The following is a 21,178-nucleotide window of genomic DNA, read 5'->3' on the forward strand; positions in this document are numbered from 1 at the left end:
ACATTCCACACTTTTTCTTGGTTTTTCTGCTCTATTTAATTTTCAGTTACTCCTTTTTTATTTTCGTGTATAAGGGCAATACGCTATTATAGTATTTTATAGGGTAAAAAACAAAAAAATCACTGTGATAAACCTAATATACAGAAAAACCCCTTATGGTTTCAAAATATACAATACAACACATCATACTTTGAATTAAATTGTAAAGGTGACGGAATCCGTTAAACTTAACGGAAATAACTTATTGGAACCTAAAAAAAATTTTATACCTAATTTTTATCAAATATACCTATTCTACCCCTTAACCTTCAATTCTCTCTATTTAAAGAATAAAACAAATGATTTTTTTAAGCTGTCTTTTACTTAATTATATCAGGCATTTTGGTCATTTCGTCCATTTTCGTTAAGTTTAACGGATTCCGTCACCTTTACAATTTAATTCAAAGTATGAGGGGTCGTGTTGTATATTTTGAAACCATGAGGGGCTTTTCTGTGTATTAGGTTTACCACAGGGGTTTTTTTTGTTTTTTACCTTATTTTATATCAAAAACTAAATATACGTCACATTTAAAGTCGGGATAAGAGTTAATGATATGGCAATAGGTGATTAGTGACATGTACGACAATATTTAGATTGGTATTATGGACAGAGCAAAAACATTTGCCTTAAGAAGGTGAGCTTCATATATAATTTTAAAAACTCAATGATTTTCAAAAGAAATTCTTGAGGGAACAAAAACCCTCATCGCCCCTTAATCTTGCTCTTAATTACTGTATTTATTACTTATATCAATTGGATTTTTGTATGCCAGTAATGTGAGGATGTAATGTTAGTGGAAGATTAGATTAGGGTGAGTTAAGTTTATAAGTTGAAGGAAAAAAAGGATCTTTCAAATGTAGGATGCATAGTTTATAAAGTACTACCTATAAATTTTCATTCATTATAAACTTGAATAGTATGGGCATCAATAAAAATGGGAGGCAATTAAACAATGAATTTGTCAAGATTCATTATTTGAAAAATTGACAGCTTATTGACCAAAAAGCTAGTCAAGTGATGCTTAGATTTATTCATGACATGGTCCTACTTCAAATTAAACACATGTTGCAAGTTAACATAAGACTCATTTATTCAATGAAGTAATTCAATGAACCAGAGAAAAATATTGGGTGCTTTAAGTGATGTGGCAATTAATTTTGATCCCACGTATTGATACTTCAAGCTAATCGGTCCATGTTGCGTACTTAAATGAAAGGGTTAGTTGCTAAACACCTATAAACCTCCAACCATTGATTTTTTCACAATTTACTTGTTGCTGATGGAATTTAGTGTGCAAAAAGTCATTATGTGCCTAGATTAGTGATAGAGTGCAATTTATTCGGTCTTCTCACGTGCTTTTCCTATTTATTTGGACTAAATACTGCACTAATCGGTGGATTTTACTATGATTTTGTGTTCTATGCGAATTGCAGCATTTAGGGGCAAAAGGAGCTGGAAAATTAACTTTTGAAGCTTTCCTGTCAGTTAGACGTGGGCACGCCTAAGTATGATGTCCAAAGCCGGATTTGCGGGATTGTTGGCCACGTGCAAACTTCCAAATATTTGGAGATTCCTTCGCGGGTGACAATTCTGGAACAATGCTGACTTAGCCAATTTGCACGTGAAGAGTCATTTGGCAGCAAGACTTCAATTGGGATTTAAATTGATTGGGTTCCTTCTTTGACTAAACGTGCTGGCCCACAAAAGCAGGAAGACTACTGGGTCTCTTTTGGAGACAGCCGCACGAGGACTCTATAAATACAATCCCTTCGCTGGCTTCAGGGGTCTCTCGCTCTCTCTCTCTCGGCAGAAACGAGTTTTAGTTTAGGCTTTTAGCATAGTTTTAGTTTTTCTTTTCTTAGTTCTTTTGCATGGTTGTTCTCCATTAATGGAGAACTAGCTTCTCAAATCTAGTCAAGGGGACAACTGAAGATTTGGTTCAACAATTACTGTGAGATCTAATTTATTTTAATTGCTTCCTTCATTTATTGATATTCATATGTTTCCTGCTCTTAACCGTTATAACTCGTGTGGATGATTGATTAGTGCGCAATAATTAATTATTCATATAGGTTATTTTGCTAATTAGGGGTAATTGAATCCGTAATTGTTCGTTATCCCTATCTCAGTAGCAGCTGGCGTAATTGGGTTTATGTCAGGGGAACATACGATCTAATTTAAACAAACCCTCGTAGCGTGTTTGTTAATTAGGATTGGGCCTTTCTAATTATTAATGCAAACCAGAAATTAAATCCTACGGTCGTACCTAGGGTTGTTTTTGGGTTAGGGAAATAGTTAATGGTCGTACCTTAGCTATCGATAAATTAAGGAAGGGTTGGTTGTTTAGCGCGTGCGAGACAACTATAACCACTCTATTAATAAATGTTGGGATTATTTTTGCATCAATGATCAGTGCATGAACCATTTCTGAAGTATACCCTTGGCTAGAGTTTCTCTAAGTATTTCTTTTAATTAATTATTTTCTGCATTTAATTCATTTAGTTGTCGTTTAATCCCAAAACCCCCCATTAATCTTGACTTGAAAAGAAATAAATTTCTCGCCAGTCCCTGAGGAGACGACCCTGCTTACCACTGTCTACTAAGTTAGTAAATTCAGTTAAATAATTAATTCAAGTATTTCGGATTAAGCAAACTCTTCGGGAACAGGGTGAATCAAGTAACCCATTGCACACCTAGAGTCCCTGCTCCAGTACTCGAATTGATTATTGACTGCTTTATGTGGTAGTTAGGTTTTATTTATTATTATTGCACAGGTTCGGCACCTGTCAATTAGGTTTGTGACCAAAATACCTTTCCTTCTCTGGATTTCATTCTTACACCAATTAATATACCTACATTCCACTCAACTTATCATGTATATACATATACTAACAATTACTATTTTCTCTTGCATTTATACATTTTTGCTGGTTAATCTTATATTTCTAAAATTCTAACACCTTAGACCGTATATATATATATATATATATATATATATATTTGTTTGTGTGTGTGTGCATGCTTATATATGTTTGTGTGTGCTCTTCTATTTTGTGCCCTAAGACCACATCATTAGAGGTGGATCATAGTGTTTGTTGTTCGAAAAAGTTTACAATATTTTCACCGAAGTTTCTTGAATGTAGTGGGAGATGATAATGGTTAAAATTTAAGGTAGGTCCATCTCTTGTATTTTGTATGCTTATCCTATTCCCTAAAGGCACAAATATATATATATATTGTATTTTGTATGCTTATCCTATTCCCTAAAGGCACAAATATATATATATATATATATATATCATACACACACATATATACACATATATATATATGTATGTATATATATACACATATATACATACATACATATGTATGTATGTATATATGCAAGTATGTATAGCCTTCTTCTTTATCTATCCTACCTATCTATCTTCCACGCAAATATATAAGAAAAAAAAACCTTGATAACGTATAGATGAAGGATATTTGACCACTTAATTAAATCCAATGATATTAATTACTTTTTGAAACTACCCCGGTGACAAGTTGGTTAGATTATATTGAGAAAAAATGGCACTTCAAGAGTCTATAGTGCTAAAATTGATAATTTGAGGCACTTTGTGACTAAAGAAAATTTTAGAGAGTGATTTGCGATTATACTTAATTAAATACTCTCGAATAAGGTTCAAATTTGAGGTATTAAGTGCTTATTCTATTATATTTATTTGACAAAATTTCCTTGTCTTTGAATTCACTAAGAGCCACTTCATTTCTATACAAAATTTTGAATGAAAGTTTGATCACTTAATTTGCTGAATGTTTGAAGTAATGTAATAATATTCTTTCAAAATTATTGTACATACCTACAATCTTTCACACACAGTCTCTTTATTACATACACACACTTTCAGCCATACACACACACACACTCTCTCTCTCTCTCTCCCTCACACACATACATACTTTATCTCTTTCTCTCACAAACATACACACTTTCTCTCTCTTAGACACACACAACCCCTCTCTCTCTCTCTCACATGTTTTCATACATATACATATATTCTTTCACATGCACACATATTTTCTCTCACTCTCTCACACACACATACACTTTCTTTCTGTTTCTCTCACACACATGTACGTACACAAATATACATTTTTTTAGCATTTAAACATAGTTGCTTATTGTACATATAGACATGCATTTTTTTTTTATCTCAAACACACATTTGCATACAAAAACACTCAAAAATCTGCTTTTCGTATTGGAATTTCAGTTTAACAATATTAATAAGTGTTACTTAAAAACTAATCTAATATAATAGTAAAACAATTTTTATTGGTATTAAGCTATATACTTCAAATTTATAATATACATATACTTCAAATTTATATACAAATTTATATACTTCAAATTTATATTAAGCTATTATAATATACATATAATAAAATTTTATACTTCAAATTTAGCAGGTTATCGAACAGGTTTGGCTTAATGAATTCAGATAATTTAGATTTCAAAATTTAATTTTAAATTTCAAATTTCGGTTTTATCAAACATTTCCTTAGTACATGGTCTTTTGACTCGTACACGAAGTTTCAAATAAAACATAGCTCATATGAATTGTGATCACATGAAGTTGCAATCATGTGGTGTATTACTATCGCCCTATTGATAAATAGGAAAAAATGCATTTTCTTTACATAGTTGCCATTTGTTGGGCTCTTTTTCAATAACTTTTTCCAAAAGAAAAGTGATAGTAATGATATAGGATACTTATTAGCGGCGAAGTTAGCACCCTTTGAACCAGAAGGGAGGAAATTGTCAACTACAAATTTTGGTGTATATTTAAGATTCAGATTTACTACGTAAGATACCTCATATGTTTAGCATGAAATGATGCTTGTCATTCAATCTAAGAAACATTGAAACACTCTCTTTTTTTTTTTTGGGCAACAAAGTGATAATTAGGTTTAGTTTGGAATAAACAAATAATTTCTTGAAAAGTAATTATTGCAAACTTCATACATAGGGAAGAAAATTTTATAAATTTTAAGAAGGTGATGCATGTAGAAGTGTGAAATTTATAAAATTTTTAAGGTGCCAATAGGGATAACTCTGCAAAATTTTGGAATGAAGGAGGCAATAGTGTGCTTTTACAAAATTTAGGGTATGCAAATAAGGTGAAAAATTAAAAATATTATAAATCTTTAAGCCTTTTATATAATTTTTAAAACTTAAGGGTGGGGGAAAGGAATTGCCTACCCTCAAGTGAGTGGTGGAGCCAGGATCTTTTCCGAGGGTGCAATAATATTAATTTAGATTTATAAGGCGTTGGTTTGTACATTGCTAGAGCAACTAAATATTCATTATAATAAATCAAGGCTCGTTTGAGATTTCCATTTGGCAAATAAGTTTTTTCGGTGTTTGTCTAAAACTTTACTATATCTTACTGTAGAAGTTATAGGAAATTTTTTTTGGATATTTTAAAGTGTATAGTTTAAAAATTTTGAGAAGTTTTTTGAGATTACTATAGTTAAAGTTTTAAAAAAACTTGTAGAAGACAAATTTGGACAAAAATTTGTTTGCCAAATAGGCCCAGTATTTTTTAGATCATCTAATGATAAGAAAAATTATGCATAAGAATATAAGATATATATTTTGATTAACATATACAATAGGCAAATAATTTGTATATAATTCAAGGAAGGGCTCTTAAGGTCTTCCCTGACATCAGGATTCGAATTTTATGGCTGACAATTGGTGGTGGAAAGCATATAGGGAGAGGAATGGGTTAAAAAATAAAAAAAAAATCTATACACAATTGAAATGTCAAATGGATATTTGGCTGGCTTGTAATTCATATAAAAAGGACATGTAGGAAAAGTTAAATATTACATAAATAAAATTTGCTTACTGAATAAGGTATATTACATTTAATAGAAAAGGAAAAAAATAGCATCATGTAATATATTTTAGTTCAAGATTCACCATTATGGAAATAGTGGGGACAATTGCATAAAGTTTCAAAACTTTTGGGGGGCAATGGTGGGTCTAAATAGAATGTTATCAAAATTTAGGGGAAGTAGGACAGTACCAAAATTTCTAAAATTTTTATAGACTATTTTAAAGTTTCAGAAAAATTGAGGGGGTGCAAGGCTTAACGTGGCTCCGTCACTCTCAACTGTTGAAACTTACGGTGCCACATGAAAGTTGAAACTGGGAGAAAATGAAAAACTCGTAGAAAGGAAGAAAGAAAGTTGAATACTACACTGAAAAATGATGAAGATAAGGACAGGGTAGACAATCTATTTATTCTAGCCCTTTTCAAAAATTTCTGAAGAAAAAAAATACAAATAAGATATCGATTAAACGACGCAAACACAATGCAATACTAAGTTAAATACTACAATTTCTTTGCATTAATTACCATCATTATGGTGCCTGTTGAATTAATATTCTAGAAATTAAATATGTCAAATTTACATTTCACTAAAATTAAGAAGTAAGACTTTTAACTTTTGTGTCCCCTCCATAGCGTATTCATTTACGAGTAACTTCATAAATATCAACTTATGTTAAACAGAAAAAAAAATTATGACAAGTCCATTTATTGCTATCCAATGGATTAAATTTCATGACTATCCATTTATTGTAGGCCTGTTAATCCGGCCATCTAGTCAAACTTTAACAAGTTCAGATTCGACTTATATAGTTAGTATCATTTTCAGGTTTTGAGTCATGTGTTTCGAATTGATAAATATGAAACTCATACTTGGATTACAAAATATTCTATGAGCCTAATTCGAGCTTGGTTCAATCTCACGTATTGCTCCTTAGTTTCTTTAATATAAGCACTATAACTATTAAACTCTAAAACTAATTTAACATCCATAAGATCACAACATTAAAACTATGCAGAATCAATAACAGTTCATTAAAAAGTATATAAACCAAAAATTTTTCAACAATTGTTTATCCAATTAGTTCAAAGTAGATGGAAAAAATAATAAAATATGATCAATGGTCAATAAATCTTCAAAAGTTCTCAATTTGCTCATACTAAGATTTATTCCTTTGAATCTTTTGGCATAATTTTGTATATTTAATATTTCTTATGTATATTAATATATTTTGACACATAAATCATAGGCATAAAATATTAATATTATATATCTAGAGATAAAATTATATATATCAAAATATAAATATATTATATATAATTATATATGTAGATGCAGATTAAATGGTTGAGTCTATACTGGATTTGAAACTAATAAGGCCAAAGTTTTTGAACCTAATATTTAGATTCAAACTCAACCCAGTTTAATAAAAGGTTAGCTTCATTGAACCTTTTTGGGCCTAATAGATTGAGATCGGGTTGGCCCGAGTCCAGTAACGGTCCTAATTTATTACTTGCATCTCTACATGTGGGCTATGAGTATTGATGGAGCTACCTTTGGTCAGTGATGTCATGTGCCCTCACTGGCTGAAGGAAAGCTCCAATTCTACTTATTGAATTTTTTTAATAAAAATTATGTTTATCTTGCTAATTTATTAATATGTCCGAGTCATCAAATAAAAATTCTAATTCTAGTTATATAAATTCTTCAAAAATTTATTTTTACGTTGTTAATTTATTAATGTGCCTGCACTCATGAAAGAAAAATGTAGATTAAATTTCAAGCATAGGAAAGTATAAAAGATATAATTTTTTTACCAGAATAATTCGCAGAAATTCAGTGTAAATATGTAATTATGAGTAATTTGATAATTATTTTTAATAAAAGAAACAAGTGATGTACATAATGCTTCACCTTAATGATGACTACATATATAGAAGAAATTTTTAAGGAATTCAGTTTATTGGTAAGTTTGTCTAGCTATATACAAAATTATGGTACACTAATAAGTTGCACTTTTATGAGTTATAAGGTACAAGTCGACTCTTACACGTCACCATTTGCAATGACTTTTCCCAGACATATTTATTTGTCCCATAATTTCTACAGAACAGAAAAACCAAAAAAAAAAAAAAACTTGTTCTATTTGTGCTCCTCTTTGAATTGTGGAACCTGGGACTCAAGTTGTTGCCGTTAAACCGTCTCCAAATGATTTTGCTCAATTCAACAGAATGTAAGTCAATATATTACGAGTATAAGTCACTTTGAATACAATATAAATACAGAACAAAATTTTGTAAAATTCACACGTAACTGTAATGTATATCACAATGTATATCACGTAATCTGAACCTAACAATTGTATTTTGTTTTTTAGCTAATCTCGACCATTAACCTTTAGTGACCATTAATACTTGCAATTGTGCATGCCCCTAATTCCGAGTTATGATCAGATTTTTACTTTCTTTCATGAGTACATCCTTACTGTTCTAGCTCATTTATTAGGCAGACTACAATTGAATGCATAATTAGTAAAACATGGGACGAGTACAATACGAGATATTATATATATGCATATTATGCGATTTTTTTTCAAAAGTACGATGAAAAGTTTGTCATAAAATTACATGTTCAGCAAAATTATGTATATAAATTCATACGTGAATAATATGAATATATTTGAAAGTTATGGAACTAAAAATATGGATAAATATACTATAGATTTCAAAGACTATGCTACATTTATAGTAATTTTAAACTCATTTTATGTATGAGATATTAAATTTATTAAAAATTTATCACCTTATTAGTTAAACTAGTTTTTGGGCCCTGCGCCTGTGTTGGAGATGATAGATTTTGTTGTGTGATTGGGAGGATTTTGTTGATGGAAAGACCAAGACACCCCACGAAGTCATCAGAATTACCATCGAAACCGGAAAGACCAAGACACCCCACGAAATCATCAGAATTACCATCGAAACCGGCCCATGGCTGCACTGTAGCTATTCCCCCTTCTCCCTTTTATATATTTAAGATATGTATGCATCTACCATTTTTATGATATATATTGCTCTTATTTTTTCATATAACTCAAAAGTTTTGTTATTATCCTTATTCTTTGAAAAATTGAAGTATAATTCGTAAAGTATGATACGGTAAAAGTTTATTACATGCTTTATACAGTCAATTGAAAAGTATGAATATTTTTAAAGTACTTTTGCAATATATGAAATACAAAAGTTTTTTTGAATGATACGTATGAACATATATTTCATGGGTATAATACGAGTATTTACTAAGTATGGTTGAATGAACCTACATTGCACTGTTATTAGCCGGAAATGAAATATACATTCTTCTGATTTCTTTCCCATTAAAACCCCCGTTGGATTCAATCATTCTAGCAACAGATTCCGCTCTTAGGAAAAAACCTCAAAAATTCATTAGCCCTTACCAATAAGATAGACAGAAGATCACAGCATTGATTGCTGTTCATCATCTAGGCACTATTCACAATAATTATGCTGACACTAGAACAATAATGAGGCAGCCTTCTTTCAATCCATTTCTAATATAAAATGCTTTCCCCTTCTCATACATAACTCTTATTATTTGAGACCAGATTGAAATATTTTTCTGTAGCCTCCTCTTCTCAATTCAAAGTATGTCCTTTTGATCTTCTTAAGCGAGTTGCAACTATTAACTTTTATGTTGTTAACAATAGGGAATATGGATTGTAAGCCTCTTTCTTTGTTCATTTCATTTGTGAAGTTATCCTGAACATCAAGTTTAAACATGAATGTTTATCAATTCATTATATATATATATATATATATAGAACCACATTGAATTTGTTTTTCTATATGATCTTGCAGGTGATATACTCTCTATATTTAATCAAATTAAAGAAGGATCCAAATATCAAACCATGGCATCTTTGAGCTTTTTCCAGATTGTTTGGATAATGGTACTTGTGAACTTCCCAACAGGAACAATTGGAGACAAAGTTAATATTGGAGTTTCTTACCCGAGATTTCCACCGGACGTACCTTCCCTGCCACAGGAAATTATCGACCTTTACAAAAAGTATGGCATAGGCAAAATCAGAATTCCTCCAATTCCAGACGTTTTAGAGGCACTGAGAGGCAGCGATATTGATGTTGCTTTGGGGATCCCAAATGAGGATGTAGAGACAATGGCAACCAACTTCGATTTCGCAACATTCTGGTATACACAATTCATTGAACCATACGTCCATGATGTTAAGTTCACATTCATGATCGTTGGAAACGAGGCAATCCCTGGAGAAAGAGGAAGCTTTGTGTCTCCTGCGATGAGAAATCTTCAAACTGTTCTGGATAACAATGGATTAGGAAGTAGCATACATGTGACCACCGCAGTTAGCACAAATGTCTTGGACTTTACAATACCACCATCAGCTGCAGAATTCACGATCGAGGCCCTGAATGAAGGGCTTGATAAAGTTGTTGAGTTCTTGCAATATGTTGCCTCGAATGTCCTGATGGTCAATGTGTACCCTTACTACGACTATGCAGCCGATCCAGCCAACATTCGCCTGGATTTTGCTCAGTTCACAGCAAACGAGGCAGTGATAGTAGATGATACCTTGAACTATACAAACTTGTTTGATGCAACCCTGGATGCATTCTTCTGGGCACTGGAACGAGCAAACGGATCCGATGTACGTTTGGCGGTGGCCGAGACAGGTTGGCCTACTGCTGGGAATGGAAACGTTACAACTACAGCTCTTGCATCTACATACAACAACAATCTTGTGAAACATGTGGTGAACTACAATGGTACGCCCAAGAAGCCTGGGCAGGGTGGCTTGGATGCTTTCATTTTTAGCCTGTTTGATGAAAATACAGACCCTGATATGGGTAGACGAAACTTTGGAATCTTCAATTCTAACCTGGAACCTGCTTATCCGTTATTTAGTGCAAATGGGAATAAGCATTTTTAAAGTTGCACAAAGAGTAGGAAGGACAAGGAATGTATGTAGTCATGAAAAACGAATTATAATCTGGATGCAATGTATCATACTATAAATTCTATGAGTTGTTTCTCACTGTTGCTATTTCTTGTTCTACTGCATCATGTTTCTTCCAACAATATTTTGGTAATGGAAAAATTTTGGAGTGCATAAAATTGATTACCGGAAGGGTTAATCGCACTTTATCCCCTTTACGTATGAGCCATTTCTCAATTTATCCCTCAACGTTTGTTTTTCTACAGTTTACCCCAAAGACTAACGGTCAACTCCAATGGAGATAAACAGAATAATGAAAAGACAGTAATACCCTTAAGAAAATAATGAACAATCCAAAATATCCATATCTCTAGATTTATGAAAGAGATAAAGAAAAGTTTCCAAAATTATCCTGGAATAATGGAGGAGGGAAATTTCCCTCCATCTAGCACATGGGACAAAAAAAAAAAAAGGAATTCGGAAGATAAAAGGTACAAAATTTTTTTTAATTGTGGGTCATCTTTTCTCTCTCCTCACTTTTCCCTCCATCTTTTCTCTCTCCTCTATCTACCCATGAAAAGTGTCCACATGCATACCGGTTCTGAATAAAAAGAAAATATAACTGTCTAAAACTTTTTTTTACTTATTCATGTATAGAGCAAAATTAAAGACAATAATAACAGATTATTAATGAAAAATTCTTACATTGTAATTTGAGCTGCAATAAAATCTTCTTCTCGGATTTTCAAGTATTCAAAAGGTGCACAATGGTACCTCTTTACCATATCCACATATTTTTTGGGGCGATCTTTCAATATTATTTGAACCACTTTGTGACATTTTTATGATACTTTTGGTTGACAAAAAAAAATTTTAGGAGCTGTTGGATCTGTTGAAATGAAAGAGAAAAAATAGACTGCAACTAGATGGAAGCATAAAAGAGAAAAAATAGGCTAAAAAGCATCAGAGATCCCTTTTTATAACTCATTGAGGGACATTTTAGTCAGCCAAAACAAACGGCTCTCATCCAATGGCAATTTCGGCATCTTGAAGTTTTTAACGGTGCAATTGCTTAGCTAATGGAGGGGATAAACTGTGAAAAAACAAATGTTGGGGGGTAAACTGAGAAATGACCCATACTTAAAGGGGATAAAGTGCGATTAACCCTTACCGGAATTTGATGCTAAAGTCAGGAGTACGAGAAATCCTTGCCTGCCTGAAGTTTAAGCCACTATGAGCAGAGGATCCATCCTCTAACAAAGGCCAGCCCTTAATTGACTATGACCTTAGACTGGTGAAGTGGTGAGGCGTGTCATCGCTGCCAATGTTGAAGCTTTTCACAACCTGAGTTTCCAAACCAATCTGATAAAGCTTCTAATTCCATAGTAGTTTAAACAAAATTCTACGAGCCCGGTGAGGTCTTGGAGCTGCACTGACAGCAAAGCGATTAAAATTCTAGGCACGGACAGCAAAGCGCTATTTTGACATTTTTTCGATCTGGTCCAACTCTACTAGTTAATAGGTATCAAATATGCTTTAAACTAATTGACTCTCATGGACTACACCTTTGTTTCTTAAAAAAAAAAAAAAATCTAAAAGAGGTGGTATGGAATTCAAGAAGCGGGAAGAGAGAATGCGAGACTTCATTCCAAAACCTCTAAATCTTGAGTCTCAATCTTAATTATTAGACCAAAATTAGCTATATTGAACTCTCCTCTATTTAGGAGTGGTAATTCTCGATCCGATTCAAAAACACGAGTCTAGTCTATCATGAAATTAACGGGTATGGTTTTACTTTTCATAGGTTTGGGTCAAAATTAGGTTGGATCTGAATAACCAGTCAAGCAAACAAATCAAAATAAGGTCAATCACCGGTTGACTCGTTTGACCTATTTGACTCGTTTAGTGTGTTACTTTATAATTTAGTAAATAAATTAGGGCTATAAAATGAATAAAAAACTAATCTGGGCTATCAATTAATATTACTAGAATGCAATCATGAATTTTATTCGAAAACAATAGCTTTTATTTGTAAAAGTCTCACCGTTTTGTTTTTTGTTCATATTTTTTTGTGTAAAAAAACAAAAAAAAAAAGAAAACCAAAAAAACACTACAAGCAACATATACGAAATTCAAGATTGAGCTGCAATTTTCCATATTTTATGGAAACTTCATTATAGAAAAGTCCACCATACTACCAAGATGAGAAGCTTAAAATAGAAAAAAAAACGTTAAGCAAATAGGTTATTGAGATTTAGTTTAATTTTGTGGGTTGTGTTTGGGTTGACGTGTTATTCAGGATACTTGATTTGAGCACACGAATTTTTTGTGAAGAAGTGGTCTGTCATCATTAACTGAGTCAATTTGTGTTGGTGGTGATTCCAGCACACGAAATTTTTTTTTTTTTATAAAATTTTTAACAAGACATGATGAACCGTTACCGATTGAACGGTAAAACCCGAAATCAACTACTTTCCGGGTCACTCACCTATTGGAGTTTTGAAAACGAACATACCAATTTGAGAATTCCTTTAAGTTGGTAAGAAATTCGAAGAAAACCGTCAAGACTGGGCTTTAAAACCTTAAAAGTATTTGGTTCGGATAACGCTTTAATTGCCATGTCTAATACCTGCAAAATATTTTGCATTTACATGACACATTAATTGTGATATATGTATATTTACATATAAATTAAGTATAATTAAAATATATTAACAAGTGCTCACATATGCACGTTAAAATAATGCTATATCCGCATGGAGGATACAGGTGCTTTCCTATTAAAAACCAGGGATAAAGGGGCTTTCCAATATTAACAAAAAGTAAAAAAAAAAAAAAAACAATGTGCTTGTATCCCCATCTATATGAGCTTAACATCAAGTTATATATATATATATGAATAAATCTTATATGCACTAACATCCAAGATATATAATATATATATATATATATATATATATATATATATATATATATATAATATCTTGGATGAAATTTCTAGTACGGACAATAGATACACTAACCGTTTTAGATGCATAGCAAATATGTAAAATTTTGAGTAACTAATATCATGTATTTAGACCTGCTAATGTGCACAATGTTAGTTTAGGAAAGATTAATAATTTTTTTTTGGTTACATTTGGTTTTTTTGGCAGTTCAATTTCTGTATTGATGAGACTTCATGATATGTTCAATTTTTTAAAATATATTTTTCTTAAATGCATGTCTCACGTATGAGGGGCTATAAATAGATTTTTACATTTTTCATGACAATTTATTTTTGTTTTACATTGAATTCCATTCTGGTAACGGATGACACTCTGAGAGAATCCTCCAAAATTCATTACTACTTACCAAAAAAAAAAAAAAAAGAACAAAAGAAAGAACATCACATAATCGATTGTGGTGCATTTTTTTTGGTGTTTTTACAAAATTTTACTATAACTTACTATAAACTTTGTAGAAAAAACTCTTGTATTTAGGTTTAAGAGAGATTAAAATTTTTTCTCTTCTTTTCCTTTTCTTTTTCTTTGATTTTTTCCCCTATCTTTTCTCTCTTCTTCTTTCTTTTCTACACCTTAACTCCTCCTCGCTCCCTCTCCATTGTCACCACAGCCTACTGTCAGCGATCGTCGATTGAACTACTATCCTCTTTTTTTCTTCTCTCCCTCCCTCCCTTCTTCTCTCCTCCTCTCATCCTTTTCCCCTTCTCTAGCTATCCCTTCTCTCCTCTCTACCTCACCTTGCACTCCTAGCTTTCCCTCTCTCTTGTCCTCGCAACTTTTGGTCATATATTATTGATTCGCGACAAGATTTGATCATGCGACCACCTCTAGTTGCATGACCGAAGGTCATAGGGAGTAAGGGTGGCAATCAGGTTAGGTCGCAAGTTGGCCAATTGTGTTAAGACTAGGGGTGCAAACGAGCCGAACTCGAGTCGAGTTTTGGCTAATCGAGCCGAACTCGAGTTAATTTTGTGAAGCTCGAACTCGAGCTCGAGCTCGACAAGCTCAAAATATCAAGCTCGAGCTCGAGCTCGAGTCAAATTCGAGTCGAGCTTGAGCTCGAGCTTAAAAAATAAATAAAAAAATTATTATTATTTTATTTTAAAAAAATAAAAAATAAATTTTTTTAAAAAAATGAATAAAACAATAATTTTTTTAACAAATAATAAAATATTAGGGATATATATGTAATTTTACTATTAAAATAAAAAATAAAAAAAATATATAATTGAGCTCGCGAGCCAACGAGTTTAATGTTTTTGAGCTCGAACTCGAGTTCGAGATCGATTTAAGCTCGAGATCGACTTAATTAGCTCGAGTTCGACTCGAGCTCGATATTGACGAGCTCGAGTCGAGCTCGTATTCGAGCCGCTCGCGATCCGATCGCGATCGGCTCGATTCGCGAAACACCCCTAGTTAAGACTTAGGTATCCTGAATAATATGTCAACTCGAACATGATGTGAAAAATTAAATGGGTCAACTTTTTTTACTTGAACACTACTCGTTAATTTTGTGAGTTACTTGAATCGGACATGAATAACCTATTTGATTAACTTTCTTTCTTTTTTTCTTTGGCATTCTTGCCTTGAGAGTATGGTAGACTTTTCTACCATGGAGTTTCCATAAGAATAGACAGTCCAATCCAAGATTTTGTATATGGTGGTTGTTGTAATTTTTGGGTTTTCCTTTTTGTACAAGAAAAAGATCATGAATAAAAACAAAATTATGACATTTTCATAAATAAAATATCTTATTTTTGCATAATATCCATGATTCCGTCCTCGAATATGAATTTATAGCATTGGTTAGTTTTCTTTTGATTTATTTCATACCTCCAATTTATTTATTGATTATACTAGGGATAGTGCCCGCGTATCGCGCGGGTGTTTGGTGCCTGTGGTTAAAGAGGATTTTTCATTGGACAAATAATAGTACATTTTGAAAAGAAATAGTCATCAAATATGACAAAACTAATAATAATACATTTTAATTGCAGCACACACTTGTACATTTTATTTTATCAATATTTTTAAAATTTTATCATTTCCAAAAGACTCTTACAGATGTCAGTTGAAAATCGCCCAAAACGAAGCATAAGTTGTTTCAGATAAAGAAATATCCTCCAACGGCTAGTTATAGCAATTTGTTAATATGTCTTTATGTTATTTGTACAATAAAAGCCATACTTCAATTAAATGTATCTATAACACCATTTCAGTAATGATACCAACATATAAATTTATATGAGTTGTACTCAATGCAAAAACGGTTGCAAAATAATTCCATATTTCGGAAATACCCAGATGTTTCCATAAATCAAAACTTTAAATGTACCAAATGAAGGCATTTTGGTAAATATACCTAAACACATGCTACCCTTAGTTGTACTAAAAGCTTTAAAAAAACTGCAAAACATTTCATATTTTCAAAAAGTCTCTATCCATATGGTTGAAATTTAAATCCCCCTTTGATCATAATTCATTCTTATATAGTATAAGGAAACTTACACATTATATGTAGGGATGGCAATGGGGGCGGGTGCCCACGGGGGGCTCTCGGGGCGGGGGGGGGAATTTTTTCCCCCCGCTTAGAAACGGGGCGGAGAGCGTGTGAGAACCCGTAATTTTTTCTATTTTCTAGGTTTTATTATCTTTCATGACTTGTTTTCTGCATTTTCGGGATTAGGAAAAATTCTAGATCTTTTTAAGGAGCAGATATAGTTTTAGATGATTTTTCTAGTATCAAATAGGTTTTGAGAAATTAAGAGCGTATACCGGACGTGGGACCCACTAATGCGAAAAGTTCGGAAAAATTCGGCTAATTAGGTTAAGTTTTGAATACTGGAATTAATTTATCGGGTGTTAAGAGATAAGTAGAGGATACTAAGTGGATTGGTATAAGAGAGACAAAAGTTAGGCAAGTCATTAATGATGTGACAAGTGTCACCATAGGATTGATTCTTACATAAGACCACTATTCCTTTTCTTACCATTGACCAAATAAATCAAACAAATAACCAAAAATTCACCATTTTCTCTTCATCTTGGCCGAGCTCCTTGAGCAACAAAAGAAAGAAAACTCTTCAAGATTTGGGCTTCAATCTTGCTTCAATCAACTTACTCAACCATCCAACCTTGATTTTGCTCCATAAAACCACTTAAGGGAGTGATAGTGAAGTGTTGTGTGGAGTTATTTGGAAAGCTAAGAGGACTTGTTGCTCTCTCTCTCTCTCTTGTTTCTAAGGTGAGTTGTGAAGAACCACTCTCCTCCCTTTAATGATGCTTAAATCATGCTTAGTGGTAGTATGAGATGCAATATTATGGATTATTTCTTGATTTGTGGTTGAATTGATGAAGTTTTATAATTTTTGGGGATTTTTCTGTTTTAATATGAACATGATTGTGTGGCTATATATGATGATTGGAAATGATGTTTAAGGACTCTATGAGGTGGAAAAAGTGGTTAATTGCAAACAATTTCTGTTTTGGAAGAAATCTTGGAAAGTTAGGGTTTATGATGATAACATTCTGCCCGATTTTGTAGCTCCTAGTTAGAGGCTGAATTGGCCTTGGCTTAAAACATGAAAGTTGTAGGGAATGATATTTTAGAGGTGCCTGCAAAATTTCAGGTCAATCGGAGTAGCGTAGCTTAAGAAAAGTCTAAATTACCCTTGCTGTTCTGGTTTTACCCGAATTGGAGAATTGCTTCTGTAATTGGTTATTTTGGTTAGGAATGCTTCCGAATTGGTTGTTGAGGACTTCTGATGAAATGTAGCCCTGTTTCTTAGCTTTTAGCTGGTTTTGGAATTTCTGGATTTGGACTTGGATATCCTGATTTATGATATTTCCGCTAGAATGCGTTCTGTGAATCTGTTTTTGTGGTTCTGGTGTAGTATCTTGCATTTTTGACCTGGTTACACTCGAAACTGGGTTGAGTGACCTTCTGCAATATTGTAGCCCTATCTCTTAGCTTCGAAACGGTGGGTCTTACACATTCATCCGATAATCGTAGTGTCTTTGGTACCATTACCGCAAAATGAGGTCGAAAACTGTTTTTTTTCAGGGTTACAACTAGTTTCAGTTCCGGATTTTCTGGTTTTCCCTAATGCTTGTATCTGCTTATGGAACCCTATTGGGGTCGTATTTGGCATTGGTTTATGACTCGTTATCGAGTCTCATTGTACTTGTTTGCATGTTTTAGGGCGTGACGGTGGTTCACGACGTTCTTTTGACGGTAGTGCATGAAACACCATTTGCAAGCTTGGTGAGTGTACTACTCACTTATGTGTTACTATATAGCTTTGCTACTTGAACTTGATGAGTTGAATGTTAATTGATTGAAGTGAGAGCATACTTTATCACTTTCACTTATTGTTTCTCATGTTATTGGAATGTTACATGAAATGTTACATGAAATGAAAGTACTTGACTTGGTGTCGATTGGACGAATATCCAACGACTACAATTGTTATCATTGAGCTCAACCTTATTGGTAGTTGATTGAATCGAGCCGGCGAGGGCTTGGTCGTGCCAATTAATGATTCTTGAGGAAATGTTATATGGAATCTTGTAGTATGAGAGACTCTCGATTCCGGTATACTCGAGTAATACCACAGTGCAAGTGTTTGGAGTTCGGGCCCGGTAGGGGGATGTTAGGTGGAAGGAATGGAAGTAAAGTGAAGTCTACGTTTGGTTACTTTTAAACATTGACGGAGAGTCAATGAGATCCGATCAAGAATGCAAACGAGGAAAAGAGCTCTTGAGAGCCGCCTGTATCCTTTTATCACCACCATTCATGTGTGCCTTGGCTTACTTTTGATGAATTGAAATGAAAAACTTTATGCCTATGTGAATTTTGTTGCTTGGGTAGTATTCTCACTGGGCGATTAGCTCACTCTATTCCTTTTGTTTTCCTTACAGGAAAATAACTACTTTTGGACTGCAATTGATAATTGGTTGCCGAAATGAGCTAGTTGGACATATCTTTTGTATAGCTTATTTATTGAAACCCTAAATGTACTTTTGGGTCTGTTTCTCTTTTGATTTGGCAAACCATACATGTATCCACTTTTGAATACTTTTGTATGCAACTTTGGATTGTAAATACTAAAGTTCAAGATGTGAACGTTTGCTTGGTATTTGGTTGGGTTCTGACGGGTCGGTTACTATTCATGGCCGATTCCGGATTTCATTTTTTTTTTATTTTGGGTTATTTTGCTATTTTGACTTGTTTACGCGTGTTTGTAAGTTCCGGATCGCAATAGATCGCTCTAAACTGCACCGTTAGTCCTGGCGAGAGTTGGGCAGGCAGTCTGTTAACCCCTTTGCTTCGCCTTAGGGGAAGGTGTGGCTGTCACAGGGCAGGGGAGTATACCCCCGCCCCGCCACCCGTAAAAATAAAGTATATATATATATAATTATATATAATATATAATTTAATTAGTTATAAACTTATGATAATGATATTATTAGTTAGATGTATTATATAATGTATATTAGTATATGTAATATAATTGATATTATCAATTGTACTAATAATTATGTCTACTAATAGAATTTATTAATTAGTTATACTAAATTTACTAATACATTTATACTAAATTCCTAATTACACTTAATAGAATAACATTTTTTTCTAAAAAAAAAAGCACAAACATAATAATGAATCAGTGATTGTATTTGTACGAAAAGTGAAAACTTGACTATTTTAGTTGTATTTATTTCATCATGTTGGATTGTATTTAAATAACTTTTGTTTGATTGTTTTTATGAGTTTCAATTGTAAAATTACAATGAATAATAACTTGGTGATGTGTTGATATTTTAATACTTGATTATTTATTAAAATTTAACTATAATAAAATTATATAATAAAATTTTATTAAACCGGCGGGGGCAATTTTATTAACCCCGCGGGTGCCCCCGCGGGGCGGGGGTCGGGGGGAATTAATAGGCCCCCGTCCTCCGCCCCAACCCCGCCCCGTTGCCATCCCTAATTATATGGGTCAAATGGGTCAATCTCTATTTGACCTGATTTGGACCTTTTTGTTTGGCTAGTTATTCAGGTTTGACTTGATTTTTATCGGATCTCATGAAAAGTAAACCTATATCCGCTAATTTTGTATTAAGTTCGAGCCGTATTTTTGGATTATGTCTAGAATTGTCACTCCTACTGGGGACAAGGGAGTGGGAAGGGTTGGGGTGAGAGAGAGAGGGGAGAGGAGATGACTGAGGAAGGGGGAAGGAGGGGGAGAGGGAAGAGAAGAGGAAAGGGAAGGAGGAGGGAGGGGTGGAAGGAAGGGAAAGAGGAAGGAGGAGAGGGAGGGAAGGAGAAGAAAAAAAGGCACTAGTATTGGCATTGCAGAGGTGTTGACTGGCGATGGTGGAGTGAGGCGGGGAGGAGGAAGAGGAAGAAGAAAGGAAAGAAAGAAAAAAAACTCGTATATTTTTTTTTATTATTTTGGAGTGCGTATTTTAAAATTTAGAAGTGTTTTTAAAGTTGTAGAAAAATTTTGCCAAAAACAAACATGCTAAAAAATTACTTCTAAATGTGGCCAGGCTTTTAGTGGTTGGAAATAGAGGGAGGAAGTTGTCATGTGCTTTTTTATGTAAAGAGAAACAAATTTGATGTCCACTAGAAATAGGTTACAGTGCACAATTTTTGGTCAAAAAATTAAGCAAAAATGAGCTCTAGGACCGAATGGGTAAAATTTTTATATCTAAGAGACTATTTTGACTAATTTTAAATATGAGGGACAAAAAAAATTTTTCTCGGAAACTTGAAGAACCAAATTGACAATTTTTCCTATTCCTAGTTTTGCACATTTTTCCTATACTAGCTTGTTTCTTTTTGACTCTGACATTTCCTGAACTGCCAAAAACAAGCAACTAGAGAGGATTCAACCAAATGTTCTTCGAAAAAGTCAAATCAAACCCACTTTCATACGAAATTCCACTGCAACCTTTGTTCTTTCAAAGCAAATTTCCTGCGCTGCACTATAAACAACCGTGGCAATATATTTGTCTCCACTAAAACGCTCTTTATACGTCATATTGACATTTTCATTGGTCTTGCTAGTTAGCCAAGTAAACTCTTACCTTTTTTTGGGAATACCATGCCAGTTTAGCTCTTATATTGAAAGTGGAGATAGCCTGTGATTCCTGGTTTTGTTCATAAATCATATAGGATGTTTCTTTGATGTTCGTCTGTATATACGTAGGAAAACTTTTGACTAATCA

At 33.2% G+C, this 21,178-nt stretch overlaps 1 protein-coding gene across 1 annotated transcript; it reads left to right on the forward strand.

Annotated features, from left to right (window-relative positions):
* The first annotated feature begins 9,872 nt into the window (after window positions 1–9,872).
* Window positions 9,873–10,928, forward strand: LOC113688124 (probable glucan endo-1,3-beta-glucosidase BG4). Its single transcript, XM_027205802.1, has one exon. It carries the CDS (start codon window positions 9,873–9,875, stop codon window positions 10,926–10,928), a length of 1,056 nt encoding a protein of 351 aa, XP_027061603.1.
* The last annotated feature ends 10,250 nt before the right edge of the window (window positions 10,929–21,178 follow it).

Source organism: Coffea arabica, chromosome 1e (assembly GCF_036785885.1).
Source record: "Coffea arabica cultivar ET-39 chromosome 1e, Coffea Arabica ET-39 HiFi, whole genome shotgun sequence".
Lineage (NCBI taxonomy): Eukaryota > Viridiplantae > Streptophyta > Magnoliopsida > Gentianales > Rubiaceae > Coffea > Coffea arabica.